The sequence below is a fragment of the Anabrus simplex genome, chromosome 1 (genome assembly GCF_040414725.1).
Source record: "Anabrus simplex isolate iqAnaSimp1 chromosome 1, ASM4041472v1, whole genome shotgun sequence".
Lineage (NCBI taxonomy): Eukaryota > Metazoa > Arthropoda > Insecta > Orthoptera > Tettigoniidae > Anabrus > Anabrus simplex.
Genome location: NC_090265.1, coordinates 1,719,086,647 through 1,719,103,309, shown reverse-complemented (window position 1 = coordinate 1,719,103,309; position 16,663 = coordinate 1,719,086,647). Strand labels below are relative to the sequence as shown.

Sequence of the window (16,663 nt, the reverse complement as noted above, 5' to 3'; positions counted from 1 at the left end):
CCGCTGGTGCAGAAAATCAGTTGTGTGCTGTAACCCATCCCCTCTCCAAAAAATAAACTTATTTAGAAACATGTGCGGTTTTTAAGAGGCACTCCATTGAGTTTTCCATAATGAACAAATACGCAAACAACCCTAACACATATGCACATTCCTTATAAAAAAAAACTAATTAAACACACAGTAACACCTGCAATGACAAAACATTCACGAACTCAGAAATACTTGGTTTACCCAAAATTATTGAAAAAATCCAGCAACGTCGTAATGAATAATTACATGTTATGTTGTTATAGTGAGATTTATAAAGCAGACATTTGGTAATTAAAGGAAATCACAATATCATGTCCTTATTTTGACAACGTAAAAAGTAAAATTTTTGTAGTTCATCGATTTACAAATGTGGCTATGGAACAGGCAAGTTGGGAGTACCGGTATTAAAAGACCTGTCGGGAACAGCTGATGGCTTCCTCTACAGTATTTTGTTTTCCCGTTTGCTTTGAGCGATTCCCTCTTAAAACTACGACTGAGTCCAGAAGTTGCTACCTGCCGCGCTCTAATTTCAGTCGAAACACAAGTGTGACCAGTGCTGCTTCTATGTGGTCGAACGAATCGCTGTGAAGTGATGTCTTCGCTGTTGTTTCCACAGCACATCGGAAAGGTTGGGCACGCATGCGCAAAAGGCAGAGTTCCTGCTTGGATCCTGCTTTCTGGCAAAAAGTTTAGAAATTCTCCCTTAGCTGTGATGTGCACAGCACCCGGCGTGGAGCACATGGCTAGTTACCTGGTTGTCAGGGAAGTTGAATGATTTCCTATTCTTTGGATCACGTCTTTATCAATGCACAGTATTTGATTGAAGATAATAATATTAAAGCAGTTTATTTTTCAAATAGACAATGTGCTGCAGCACTTCAGCACATAAGGTACGGCCGCCCCTGCGCCTGAGCTATCGAGCTTGGCGAGATGAAATCTGAATTAATACATGAGTAAAATGAAATGGAAATGGTGTATGGCTTTCTAGTGCTGGGAGTGTCCGAGGACTAGTTCGGCTCCCCAGATGCAGGTCTTTTGATTTGACTCCCGTAGGCGACCTGTGCGTCGTGATGAGGATGAAATGATGATGAAGACGACACACATACCCAGCCCCCGTGCCAGCGAAATTAACCAATTATGGTTAAAATTCTTGACCCTGTCGGAAATCGATCGCGGGACCCATGTGACCAAAGGCCAGCACGCTAACCATTTAGCCATAGAGCCGGACACTACATGAGTGTCAGAGCGGTACGACTACTTTCCAACATACAGCACTCGGAATGCTGCAGCAAGCGACGATCACACTGAGAGCTCGAGACAAAGGCACAGCTTAAGTAGTACCGCAGGCCTATACTTTGCACGGCTTTACTTCTAAATTGACGTTTCGGCCGATTTTGGCTCTGTCTGGTGGGTATGCGCCGAAACGTTGATATCCAACCAATCCCAAGCTGCCATTCATTTCGACTTATATCGGCATAGTGCGATCTCGAAGCCTAGTTGCCAAATCTAATGTTAACATTCACCACGTGGTTAACGTATCTCGCCCAGCGTGTACGGTTTTTGGTAAGCTTCGCGATCTTTTGAATTTTTCTTCAGTACCGGTAATTAGTGTTCTTCATATTAGTATCTCTCTAGTATAGTACAGTATAGCGTAGTTTACAGTGTAAAAAAATAAAGTGTATAAAAATAAAGCTGTATTTTTATTTACGTCCGTGTATTGATTAGTGCACTTCGCGCGTATTTAGAATGTCTCTGTGTAGTTCGGAAAAGACAAGTGGCAAGAAAGTGACTCTTAGATAAGTGGAGTGTTCCCTTTGTGGGCCATAACCTTCTTCCTGTGTCAGACATTAGCGGTGAGTGATGTGTTCTTTCTTCATTCTCTGTTATTCTTAATAATATATTATCTTTTTACTGTTGGATGCTGTTAGTAAGTGTAGATTTTGTGAATTTGTTTTCAATCCCGATTCATTAGCTTTTCTGAGTATGGTATTGCATTTTACAAGGGCTGTTTACCAGGGGCGAAGCGTCAGGGGAGACAGGGTAGACAGCGTGTACCCTTAACATTTTGTGAACGAAATACTGTCTAGTTAATTCAATTATTTTTAGAACATTAATTATTTCCACATTCATGACATTATTGTATTCCCCGCTTTACTTATTTTCGTCTCACTTCGCTTCGTGTCAGTTACACGAAGCACGTAAGCAAAAGTGACTCTTAGATAAGTGGAGTGTTCCCTTTGTGGGCCATAACCTTCTTCCTGTGTCAGACATTAGCGGTGAGTGATGTGTTCTTTCTTCATTCTCTGTTATTCTTAATAATATATTATCTTTTTACTGTTGGATGCTGTTAGTAAGTGTAGATTTTGTGAATTTGTTTTCAATCCCGCTGTTCATTCTGTCTATGATCTCTTTGATTTTCAAAGCTTTCAGATAGAACAACACTAACGCTATCTGTAGTTGGTGACTGTGGAACTATGACTTTCCTATAGCGACATTTCTCCGCCCAGTAGACAGACTTGCCAGCGTCTCCTCTTGTTCTCATTGGCTAGTATTTGGATCTCAGGTATAAAGGTGCTCTTACTGGCTACCATCTCAGACATGCTTTTAATGTAGTTAATTTGAATTTATTTCATTATAAGACACGTCTAAAAATAAATAATATTCAAATACGAAATATAGCAAACGCCTAATAATTGAATGATAGCATGAAAACCTTTCAAGTACATGCATTTTCTTGTCCGTCAATATTAGTTAAGGTATTATAACCCCCACAACTATTGGCTTACATTTTTAATAATGAACTCCAGAGTGTGCATACGGAAACAACACTGCTTAACTAGATTCCGTATATTCCGTTAACGCCAGTTTCTAGTGAACGCGCTATGAGTGCCTTGAAACGAATTCAAATCTATTTAAGGAATTCAGTGACCAACCAGAGACTGTCTAACTTGGAAAGTTTAGCTATGTATAGAGAAGGAACTGCTGTGGCATCTTAGCAATTCGCCTGACTTCAAGACGAGGGTAATAGATACCGGTATATTTTTTCATTCTAAAAGTATGTTGTTATTTGACAACTCCCGCTGCCCATTTAGTCTATATTTAAAAATGAAACGAGTGCGTTTAGGGTTATAGGTTGTTATAGGATTTGTCTTAGTTTCAGTCATTAATATAATATTGAATATAGATCTGTATGCGTCGAAAACAAAATTCCATATATAATATGATTAAAATAGTTTAATAGTTACTTAGTTCACGCTTCGCCACTGCTGTTTACCGCGGTCGTGCATCAGCTGTTCTCGCGGCAGTAGCGCCTGGCGACAGAGGTGAGGCGACGCTCATTTGTTTTGGAAAACGTCAATTTAGAAGTAAAGCCGTGCGGAGTATAGTGCATCTTCATGACGGGAATAAACCGTGTGGCCTTAAGAATGACTGTTCGTGGAGATAACGAGGTGATTTATAACTCAAAGAGATGTTTGTATCATTCCGTAGATGAAAACATATTATTGACAGAAGATACCCTTGTACTTCGTACACCGTAACTCACGGAATGAACCTCTCATCCTCAACATTACTTCTGCTGTTCATTTCGCGTTGAGAGGGAAGAGTTGTTGACTGTAGAAAAAAAATACCAGTGCTTACAGTGAAGATTTGTGAACTACAAGATAGTCAATTCAGAGCACAATGTCTGCTGTTGGACTACACTTCCCTCGCGATTTCCTCTTCGGGGCAGCTACAGCCTCGTATCAAGTAGAAGGTGCTTGGAACGAAGACGGTAAGTGTTGAACTACTGTTTCATGGTCTTCTTTGGGGCGGCTACGGCTTCATGCCCAGTACAGAGGACCTGGAATTAGGTTGGTGATGTCATAGAATTCTCTTCATAGGTAAGAATGATGATGATGATGATGATGATGATGATGGCGAATTCCATTGTAAGTACCTTGAGACTCTATTCTTCTTCTACCGCTTTTCCCACACCTGTGGGGTCGCGGGTGCGAACTGTGTCGCACGTCTGGATTTGGCCCTATTTTACGGCCAGATGCCCTTCCAGACCCCAACCTCATATGGAGGGCTGTAATCACTATTGCGTGTTTATGTGGTGGTTGGTAGTGTAGTGTGCGGTCCCCGGGTCAGAAGAATTAATCAGACGCGATTAAAATCCCAGACCCAACCGGGAATCGAACGCGGGACCCTCTGAACCGAAGGTCTCAACGCTGACCATTCAGCCAACGAGACAGACGACCTTGTGACTCTGTAACAAAGTTAATTTCGATGAGAGTAGAAGCAGATGAAAGTAGATGAAATGTGCACGTGACGAACCTCCGCTTAGACGGTAGTAATTTGATTGTCCCTTTACTGCCACGGTATCCCCAGCGTGCTCGTGACACCGAGTTCTGGCGAGCGGTTAGTGAGTCCCTAAGAAACCACAACTTGTGAGACTTTTTTTGGAAATGAGAGAGTTTTACTTGCGCCGGACTCGTGTTTTTTATTTGACCTGCTTCGGTTAATTATTAATTTCCTCCCACGATGATTTGGGAATATTTCATTATCGCATCTTCTCCGGCCCGTCCCTTTCCTTAAGTAATTCTCCGGAAGTTTGGACTATATTGTACAAAAATGGACGTAGCCAGAAATTTTGAATTGGGCGGGGGGGGGGGGTGTTAGGACGCAGTATTTTCGAATATTAACACTAGCATGGATGAAATAACTGTAAACACTTTACAGTGTGCAAAGAATAAATGTGGTAATAATAATGGTGATAATAATTATTAATAACAAGAACAACAACAGCCGTTTCAAAATCATTCTTGAATGCAGGAAACAAAGTAAAGGCAAATGACTCTTTCGGAATCCCTGTTCTCATCTATTCATTTGGTGTCGTCCAGGTCTATGGTTAAATGGTTAGCGTGCTCTCCTTTGGTCACAGAGATCCCGTGTTCGATTCTCGCCAGGGTCAGGAATTTTAACTATCATTGGTCAATTACGCTGGCACGGTGGCTGGATGTATCTGCCGTCTTCAACATTTCATCACGATGCGCAGGTCGCCTACGAGTTTCAAATCAAAAGACCTGTACCTGGCAAGTCGAATATGTCCTTGACACTCCCGGCACTAAAAGCCATACGCCATTTCATTTGGTGTCATTAAATGGTCTGAAACATATTTAGCGCACTTACAGAGATAACTGAGGATATGTCTGACGACAAACAGGATGCTTCATCCTTGCACTAGAGTGAATGAGCTTGTCACGTCTAAATGGAGGGAGAGAAATACCCAACCTCAGGAAGATGTACCACGATCATACAGAAAACTTATGAAGATACTTCCATTCAAGGCGAGATCAAAAACTGTTCTTAGCTCTTCTTCCCCTGAAACCATGTGACCTTGCCGCGGTGGGGAGGCTTGCGTGTCCCAATGAAGCAGATTGCCAAGCCGCAGGTGCAACCATACCGGATGGGTATCTGTTCAGAGACCAGACTATCGAAAGGGGTAGCAGCCTTTCGGAAGTTGCAAGGGCGGCAGTCTAGATAATTGACTGATATGGCCTTGTAATAATACTCAGCATGGTTTAGCTATGTTGATACTGCTACACGGCTGAAAGCAACGGGAAACTACAGCCGTAACTAACTCCCGAGAACATGCAGCTCTCTCTGTATGAATGATGTACTGATGATGTCTTCCTTCCGGGTAAAATATTCCGGAGGTAAACTAGTCCCCCATTCGGATCTCCGCATGGGGACTGCACGAGAGGGGGTGACCACCAGGAAGATGGATTCTGACATTCTGCGAGTCGGAGCGTGGAATGTTAGAATTTTGAATCGTTGTGGTAGGTTAGAGAATCTGAAAAGGGAGATGGATAGCCTAAAGTTGGATGTAATTGGCATAAGTGAAATACATTGGCAGGAAGAACAGGATTTTTGTTCAGGCGACTACAGAATTATCAACACAAAATCAAACAGGGGAAATGCATGAGTTGGTTTAATAATGAATAAGAAAATAGGACAGCGGGTAAGCTTCTACGACCAGCATAGTGAAAGAATTATTGTCAACAAGATAGACATCAAACCAATGCCCACCACAATAGTGCAGGTCTATATGCCTACCAGTTCAGCGGATGATGAGGAAATCGAAGGAATATATGAAGAGATAGAAGGTGTAATACAATACGGTATGTAAACGGTGACGAGAATCTAATTGTGATAGAAGACTGGAATGCAGTGGTAGGCCAAGGAAGATAAGATAATACAGTAGGAGAATTCAGATTGGGATAAAGGAACGAAAGAGGAAGTCGGCTGGTTGAATTCTGAACTAATCATAATTTAGTCCTTGCCAATACTTGGTTCAAACACCACAAACGACGGTTGTATACGTGGACGAGATCTGGAGACACTGGAGGGTATCAAATAGACTTCATTAAGATTAGGCCGAGATTCAGAAACGAGGAGTTGGATTGCAAAACTTTCCTAGGAGCAGACGTAGACTCTGACCACAACTTGTTGGTCATGAAATGCCATCTGTGCAACATCTTGCGTACACTTTACGTACTAGTACTGTTGTTGTTTACACAGCAAAGCGAAACTAGAGAATTCATGCTACGAACAAGATTCGCAACGAGAAATGTTATATAATGTTAAATAATGTATTATTATTATTCTCGTATCAGAAACATATATATTGTACACAGTTATAATTACTATATTACATTTGCCATAAACTTGGCCACTTCCAATACATTTTTTGATGCTTGATATAGTTCATCTTCTGTGCAGGAGGCTGGATATAGTCGAAACTGGAGCATATGTTGCACGGTCTGGTCTTCTCCGCAGTCACATTGGATTTTTTCTTGCAAAATTAACCTTGGATCAGCCAACTCCAGATCTCAGTCTATTCAGGGACTTCCAGATTATCCATTCTTCGTCGTGACCAGGAGGTAGAGTTTCAGAAAATCGTATCCAGCCAGGAGGAAGGTAGGATGTAGCCCTCCATAACTGCAACTGGCTTTTACAGTAGTGGTTCTAAGTTCCTTCGAAGTTCTGAGAAAACTCTTCCTTGACTTTATTCGTTGCAGATACGGCTCATGCCCATATAGAGGATGGGTCCATTCCTGTTCCACTGTCTTTCTTTCCTTGTTTGCAGCTATTTCTCTTCGAACAGAAAATGGTGATATTCCTGCAAGGTGGTAGAGCCATTCAACTGGAGTGGATTTCAAGCAACCTGTTATAATTCTGCAAGTTTCGTTGAGAGCTATATCCATCTGTTTGGCATATGTTGAATTATACCAAATAGAACACGCATACTCTGCCGCAGAATAGCATAGTGCCATTGCAGAAGTTCGTATGGTTTCAGGTTGGCTACCCCACTGTGATTCGGCCAGTTTCCTTAAAAGATTGTTCCTGGTGGAGACTTTCGATTTGCAGTTCATGCAGTGATTCTTGAAAGTAAGAGATCTATCAAGTGTCACTCCTAGATATTTTGGAGACTCGCAGTGTTCCAGTTCGACCCCTGACCATACTATCTTTAACTTGCGAGTAGCTTCCCTGTTTCTCAGATGAAAAGCACACACTTGTGTCTTTGAGGGGTTTGGTTTAAGCTGGGTTGTGCTGTAATATTTAGAAAGATCGTTAAGGGCATCCGTGAGGGTGTTCTCCACTGATTCAAAATCTGTGCTCTGAGTGGCTAGAGCGAGGTCATCAGCATACAAGAAGCTACTGCAATTGGGGGCTATGGGTTGGTCGTTCGTGTATATATTGAACAGGATTGGAGCCAGCACACTTCCTTGCGGAAGGTCGTTTTTCTGTAGTCTCCATCGACTACGCTGTTCTTGGAAATCAACAAAGAACCTGCGATTCTGCAAAAGAGTGGCGATGAGCCTTGTTAGGTTAAAGTCCTTGGTTAGATTGTAGACCTTGACTAATAGTAGCTGGTGGTTAACAGTGTCGTACGCTGATGATAAGTCGACAAATACCACTCCTGTCACCTTACGATCCTCAAAATCATCTTCTATAAACTGTGTGAGGTTTAATAACTGCCCGGTACAGCTTTTACCAGGACGAAATCCAGATTGCTGAGGTATAAGTAATGGGTCAATTACAGGTAATAGGCGATTTAAGATCAATATTTCCAGCAGTTTTTAAAGGTGACATAGTAGCGCAATTGGTCTAAAATTATTTGGATCCTTCCCTTCTTTGCCAGGTTTCAGCAAGGCAATCACTCGGCTCTTCCGCCATATCTTTGGAATTTGGTTTCTGCTCATACAGTTATTGAAGAGTTGGAGAATCCCTTTCTTTGTCATTAAGCCAAAGTGTTTAATTTGCTCAGTTCGTATATCATCCAAGGCAGCTGATTTTCCATTTTTGATAGCCTTCTCTAATTCTTCCATGCTGAATGATGATGTTAGGTCGTCGCTCTCCTCATGCTCTTCTTTTTGCATTTTCGGTTTGTGTGATTTGTGGGTTTCCTTCCCGTTCAGCAGTAACTGATGTGCTATTTGGTTAGCAGTGATATTATGATGTGCGGTGGTCTTGGTTGGATCATTGCTTAGACGTCTCAGAAGTCTCCAAGCTTTATGACTGTCTCTTTTCAGATACAAGTTTTCAATAGTTTGTATCCACTGATCCCTTTTGGTCTCTCTAATAGAAGAAATAATCTTATTCCCTGCTTCCACGGTTGCTTCACTGAAAGGATTTTCTTCAAATAAGTTGCTGTAATATGCTAGTAGGGTGGCTTGATCTGAATTAAGCCCGGGGATATAAGATGTTCGACAGCCACGGGGGATAGACATCCTTGAGCATCTCTTTACAGCTGTGCTGAAGGTGTCATAGCAACTGGCTACTGGTTCTATAGCAGATATTTTGGCGTCCAGTAATTCCGCAAATCTTGACCAGTCTGCCTTCTTAAAATTAAACATACTCCGAAAGGATACTTTCTCGGGTCTTTTAGCAGCAAATACTTTGGCACATTATTGGTCTATGCTGTGTATTGGGTATTGGGAGCAGATAGATTTTACACATTGTTGGCTGATATTGCTGCTGCCAAATATGAGGTAAGGATTGTAAGCTCTCCTCCAACTGCCACTGTTAAAGGTTCCAGGTAGTTTGCATCATGGATTAAAGTCAGCTGGTTTATTTCTGCCCATTCTTGTACTGCTGTTCCATTCTCATCTTCATGGTCATAGCCCCAAAGCGTACTATGGTTGTTGAAATCACCAATCACAATTTGCACATGTTTGTTTCCGAAATTGGATAGTTTGTTTACAGGGAATTCAGCACCAGGTGGTTAATAAAGAGATGAAATGGTACAATAAGCTGTTTCTACAGTAGGGATTTCAATGTTTATTCCTCTGTGAATGCTGTGGATGAAATCTGGATATCTGGATATCTGGATGAACAAAAATAGCACTTCCATATTTTGGCGAGACGCATTCCATCTCCTTTTGGCCTACGCATATCACAACTTCTATGTGTCTCCTGTATACACACTATATGGCATTGGTGCTTACTGCATAGTTCTTGTAGCTGTTCTTGTTTGGCTGGTGTTATCCCTTCTATGTTAACAGAGATAATTGTTAAGTGTGGTCCTGAAAAGTGGTCAGGTGTGGATGTCTCTGGTGTGAAAGGATCAGCCGTCAGGTTATTAATTCTCTGACGTTGCCCAGGGTACACCCGATTGCTTTTATTATCTTGATCAAAAATCATCGCAATCTTCGGGGAGACTCCTTTCGTGTATCCCAAATAATGTATGCGTGACACAGTTGTTGGCGTAAGATAATCAATGTTTAGAAAATTCATATTGATCGATCATAGTATCGATTCAATTCAGATTTCATTTCCATTCATTTGGCAGTATAACCGGAACCGGAAGAGCTCCCTACTAACCCCTCACCCCATACGAAGTAATATCGCTAAAAAGAACGCGGACTATACTTCAGACCGTGGAGTCAGTAGTACTAGTATCTGAGCTGACCTTTACGTGTGACATAGGTTTTTAGTGACTGGAACACTCAATTTCTAATTTCAACCTTCAAGCTTATTTTAACTGTAGAGTCTTCCAGTAGCTTACAGTATTTACATATGACTCGGAAGTAGATCATTCGTGTTCAGAACCAAAGACTGTCCACCCTACAAATGGGCTGTGGATTTCTGACTCATGAACTAAATTCTACTCATAGACTGGAGGAGGTAGAGTGCTACACTCTTGAGCTGACCGGGCGAGTTGGCCGTGCGGTTAGGGGCGCGCGGCTGTGAGCTTGCATCCGGGAGATAGTGGGTTCGAATCCCACTGTCGGCAGCGCCGAAGACCGTTTTCCGTGTTTTCCCATTTTCACACCTGGCAAATGCTGGGGCTGTTCCTTTAATTAAGGCCATGGCCGCTTCGTTCCATCACCTAGATCTTTCCTATCCCATCATCGCCATAAGAACCTGTCTGTGTCGGCGCAACCTAAAACCACTAGCAACTTGAGCTTTAGTTAGCGACTCAGTTTGTCGCTTTTGAGGGTGCTGACATGTTCTAAACATAAGGCTTCGACTCGCCGAGTGATGTAAGAAACTACTGTAGACTACTTAAAATTCCTGCTGTTCAAATATATAAACTCTCATGTTGGATCAAATGTACATGTTCAGAACACAACTGAAACCTGTGATTAACGAGTGAGACGATGTGATCTTCAACTGCATAGAGTCGTACAACTTGTAACCTAGAGTTTGTAGCTGAGTTATTTCTAGTCTGACTTCTATTAGTTGAATCTCGTACTCTTCTAACCCCTGATGTTCAAAGGTTCGATTCTTGTTATATTTTGTTACTGGAAGATGGTCTACAGTTACTGTACATAAGGTTGCTAGTTATTGAAACTGAGAATTGGTAAGACATGCACACCCCCGTCCGAATACTACATACAGGCGCACACTGAAAGAACTCAAGTAAAGTAGGAAGTTACTTAGAAGCTGTGAAGGTCGTCGTAGTGACACCGCTATGTCTTGTCTTCATGTGGGTGGCGGTCAGAACGCCGACTTTTCAAACTATGACGCAAGTGTAATAGACTGATATCATTTGAAAACGATATCGTTCAACCCATGGGTAAATAATGCAAGTATCGAGCTCGAATTATTCTTATTCTTATTTTTATGATTATGATGATTATTATTATTATGACTCATGGGGCATGGCTATGAAGTGTTTACATCTACTTATAAGTGTTAGTATTATTACTTTTTACGTAGCTACGTCATATGTACGCCAATACAATAGTATAATTTGTGAGGTTATGTCATGAAATATGTGTTGTGCACACATATTTATATGAGTTTAGTTAATGTAGTATAGTTAATAGTATATAATTTATTATTACCTGTATATTTGATGTATAATACACTGCAGCATAAGTAACACATTGTAATATCCAGAATATCACTAGGTAAGACGAGAACTATGTAGAATATTCTTTATATTACCTCTAGGCTTTAGGCACTCTAGAAACTACTAGAAGATATGTTATGACGTATCCTTCTAGAAGCCTAGTCGGGCAACCTATATAAAGAGACGGTCTCGATGGTGGAGGAGTTACTGTATAGTTGGAGTTGTTTTGTGAGCACGTGTTGCGTTTAGGCCGACATGCTAATGTAAGCAGTCAACAGTCAACTGTTTCAAGGTTGCAATCTCCATGTGCTTCGTGTTAGGCAGCTGTTAAGGATGGTGGTTTGTTGATGTGAATGTTTTGTTTGTGACGGCGTTGGTTAGGTTATGTGTGATTAGTGTGCAAATAATTAATTGTAAATAAAAACCAGTGTACGCAAGTTGGCAGCATTTTGTGTGCGTCTTTGTGGATAAATCATTGGTGACCGTGGACTGGACGTAAGAATTTACGTGGGAATACGAGTGTAGTGCGAAATAGAACAAAATGCAAGTGCTACTACGAGAGATGTCCGTTCAACAACTCAAAGATGAACTCGCCAAGAGAAATCTTCCGACGAACGGCAAGAAGAAATCGCTACAGACGCGGTTACGGAAAGATCTCGTCAAAAAAGGTGAAGATCCCAACAAGTTTTTAATCGAGGCCGACGAAGATCCAGTCGAAACATCGGAAGATGAGGTAAATATATACCCAAAATATGTTCTAACGTAATGACCACGATGCAGGCACTCAATGACAAAATGTCAGACATTGAAACACGGGTTAATTCCAACTTAATGGATCAAATTTCAAAAGGAAATTACAAACTTTCAGACGTCAGTTACGCCCTAAAGATCAGATTGCAGATGAAATTTTGAAAGTAAATGACAAACTTTCATACAAAATTTCAGATGTCAATTCCACCCTAACAGAACAGATTGCATACCAAATTTCGAAAGTAATCGACGAAATTTCTCAACTTAACTCAGTTTTAACCGACAAATATCACAACTGTACACGCAGGTTTATAAAGTTGAACAGGGCCTAGAATAAAAAATTTCAACCGTAGATGACAACATTTCATCGCAAATCAGCGACGTCACCAATCGACTAACGCAGCAGATATTGGACATCAGATCAAAACTGGGATTGGTTGAACAGATCGATAGTAGGGTAAGCCAGCTGGAAGGGGATATCTCGATCCTCATGAAGGAGGTGAAAATCCAGGTTTCCGGCATAAAGCAACAGGCTGAGGGGAGAATTTCTAGCGTCGAGGGAAATTTTGAATCGCATCTCTGCCGCCGAGGGACATTTTGGGAGCCGTATATTTGCTGTTGAAGGAAGGTTAGAAAACCCGTTTTCGACCATAAAGGAAGATGTGCTGAATATAAGCGAAAGCATCCTTCACGCAGTAAAATATAGACTAACTGAAACAGGACGTATCACCACATATCTAACCCCACAAACCTAACCAACAATACAGGACACCTAGACCCGAAGCTGATTATAGAGAGCCTTCCGGAATTCTACGGGAGACCGGAAGAGAACCTGACTAGATTCATAGAGGGATCGGTCAATCTATTAGGAAGTACTAATCTACCATAGGACATATTCCTGCAGCTCATCACACCGCGATTGAAGGGGCAAGCTGCTACTTGGTGGAATAACTTGAAGGGCTTAAATTTAAACTGGATGGGATTCAAGAGGGAATTCCTTGCTTAGGATTAATTCCAAAAAGGCGACGAGCTCAGTGAAAAGGACTGAGGCACAACCCACTGGAATGAGCGCTAACGCTTTCGTCCTACAGAAGTACCAGCTGTCCTCTTAATTCGTACCCTGGCACTCGTGACGATCTGTTCACTCTCACACCCGGTTTAACTGAATGGCCGAGAAGGATGGAGTTTAAAGTTTGATTTTGCCTTGTACATATATATATTGTATAAAATCACCATAAGATTAAATAAATACCAGCTCTTTAAGCTTCTGCACCCAGAAGGAAGCGATAACGAGTTTTTATCAGTCATCACACAGCTGCTCCACGATGAGATTCGACCACTAGTGAAAGTATCAAACCGAGATCCCTTGATGATCTGCGTAGAATCATCGCCCAGTTGGAGGAGGAACACAAAAATAGACCAGCGCAGTTAGGAAGGGCTACCAGTGTCGAAGAACGGGACACCTGAAGAACAAGTGCCCAGACTTAATGTCGGAAAACTAGGCCCGGCACATTCTGGATTGAGGGGGAATGGGACTGGAAACAGGAATACGCCTCAAGACACGACAGACAAGCAACCCTGGTCAATCAGGAGAGGGATTGGTCAGATTGTGAGTAGAACAGGCCAACCACGCCCAGCTATCATCTTAAAGATAGGCAACGAGTATTTTTCAGCCATACTCGCCAGCCAAGCAAGCCATTCATTTGTTAAGGGGATACGTAATGGGTATTTTGCCAAAAATTTTTCATTTTTATATTATTGTTATTTCTTAATATGCCAAATGTCCTCTTTAAAATGGTGTATGAATTATGATGATATGATAACTACAAGTGTGCTTTTTTTAAATAATTTACATGATGATGCACGCTAGATTTTTGCTGTGAGTAGACATGACGGTCTCTTACAAGTCACTGGACTAATTTTTCAAGTAGACCGCCTTTTCACTTGTTTTGGAGGACAAGCCTGTCTGTTGGCCAACTTGTAGAGTTTTCTTCATGTGCATATTGATCTTCGTTTGTTTCTTGTTTACAGTTTGGATGGTTTCCATGTAAACAAGTGCACCTAACTTTGTACAAGTGATTCGTCTGTGATCGTGTGTTTATTGGTCCCTATAAAATGGGTAGGTGTGCTGGAAATGTATTTAAAAAGCGTACTAATTGGCAGAAGAAACGTGAAGTTAAGTTGAACTTGTCGGAAAAAAAACAGTCATCACCAACATCAACACAACCGCATGTTCCTGTTATTAACCTCAACATGCAATCAACAGGTGCACATACTACTAACTGGAAGCTGGAAAGTTTCTCACAGAAGAAACTCAGTGGTATTAAGGAAAAATATGAAGAGCTACCAAAAGGGAACGAGAGTTTTGAAATTGTAGATGTGTCTTCATTATCAGAAGTAATTAAAAATAATTCCATTTGTAAAAAGTGTGCAAAAGAAGGCACGTGTCTGAGAGTGAATACCCATGTGGGTCTTGCTGCAGAGTTTGAATTGTTTTGTGAATATTGTATACACAGCGTCAAGTTCTTCAATTCATCATCAGTCACTGTAAGTACTAAAGCAAAAGACAGTGAATTGTATAGTGTAAATATTAGGTTAGTGTATGGTCTTCGTGCAATCGGCAAGGGAAAAGCAGCAGGTGACATGTTATGTGGAATAATGAACCTTCCTAAACCACCATCAAAGTTTGATGATTATAATTTTGTACTGGACTCAGCTGCCGAAGATGTGGCACACAAATGCATGCAAGAAGCTGTTGAAGAGGCTATTTCATTAAATAATAACATTCGTGACCTAACAGTAGCCCTTGATGGAACTTGGCATAAAAGAGGTCATACTTCTCAAAATGGTGTTGTCACAGCCACATGTGTTGAGACTGGGAAGGTGATAGATGTGTCTGTAATGTCTAAGTATTGCAGATGTGTTGGCAAAATGAAGAACTGTCATGAGGAAGGCTGCATTGCCAATTATCAGGGTTCTAGTGGAGGGATGGAGGTTGCAGGTGTGAAGAAAATTTTTGAACTTTCTACTCAGTGGTACAATGCTAGGTATTTATATTACTTAGGGTATGGTGACTTTAAGGCTTTCAAAGTGGTTCAGAATTCTAAACCCTATGGAAATGATGTAAATATAACTAAACTGGAATGTGTTGGTCACGTTCAGAAACGTATGGGGACAAGATTGAGACGACTAAAATCAAGCATGAAGGGAAAGAAACTTATTGATGGTAGAACATTAGAGGGTAAGAACAGATTGACTGATTCAGTTATTGATACTCTCCAGAATTTTTATGGCTGGCCATCAGGCAAAATACTGATAATGTGGAAGCAGTGAGGAAAGCTGTCTGGGCATCATATTTACACATTTATTCCAGTAATGAAAATCCTGTACATTGCTTGTGTCCTTCAGGGACAAACAGCTGGTGCAAATATAACAGGAGCAAAGTAACAGGGGAGAAATATAACCATCCTCATAGTTTGCCACCAGCCATTATGGATGAAATCAAACCAATTTTCAGGGATCTTTCTGACAAAAATCTCCTGAAAACATGCCTGCACGGTAGGGCACAAAACCCAAACGAATGTGTTAATAGTGTCATCTGGAACCGCCTACCCAAAACAGTGTTTGTGGGTATCAGCACACTTCATTTTGGTGTGTATGATGCTGTTTCAAGTTTTAACCAGGGAAACATCACAAAGTGCAAAGTTCTGCAAGTGTTAGGGTTGAATGTTGGGTGTCGTACTGTTGATGCAATGTTGCGTAGTGACCTGGTAAGACTAAGGTCTGCTGAAAATGCCATTAAAAATAGCCCTTCAAGCCAGAAAGGACAGGAGAGGTGCAAAGAAGAGAATACAAGAGGAATTTGAAGAAGATCCAGATAATCCAAGCTATGGACCTGGCATGCATTGATGTGTTTTGAAGCCCGTTTCCCGTAAGTTTACTTTTTTAATACTTAAGGTGCATTTTCTCAGCCAGTTTTCAATATATGGACTTCAAATTTGTAGGACATACTTGTAAATACCTCGTTCAACTGCTGAAACAACAGTTTTAAATGTGTCTGTATATGAAAAATTTTATTAGCAAAAATATATTCTAAAAATACCAAAAATATTTCGTTTCAAAATAAAAAATAATATCTTCCATAAGTAGCTCCTGATAAAATGTATGCTTATTTCAGTAGAAGACCAAGATATTCAATTTTAAGCTGTAAAAATTTGAAGTGTCTACCTTCAGTGGTTTCAGAGAAAAGGTACAATATAAACACCCGATTTTATCATTGGAAGCATAGGGCATTCCGTACCCCCTTAATGGGACTGTTGCCAGATTACTACCGCCTATGAAACCTCACCATATCGGAAGGGTAGTGGACGCAGCGAACGGGGTAACCTATTCCATCCAAGGGCAGACGAACCTAACCGCTAAATGCATGAACCTGCGTGTAATAGACGTCGCAGTGATTCAGAACCTAATACATGACATTATATTAGGTCATGACTTTCTGGTGTGATACAAGGTGATCCTAGACTAAGCTGCCGA

The 16,663-nt window shown here is 41.1% G+C and overlaps 1 protein-coding gene across 1 annotated transcript in view; it reads left to right on the top strand.

The window, feature by feature from the left end:
* The first annotated feature begins 3,549 nt into the window (after positions 1-3,549).
* The window catches only part of LOC136858715 (myrosinase 1), a 96,368-nt gene continuing 83,254 nt past the window's right edge, over positions 3,550-16,663 (top strand). The window contains exon 1 of the mRNA XM_067138456.2: positions 3,550-3,802. Within this exon, the coding sequence (XP_066994557.2) occupies positions 3,712-3,802 (91 nt within the window). The 5' untranslated portion in view covers positions 3,550-3,711. The remainder of the gene's footprint in view (positions 3,803-16,663) is intronic.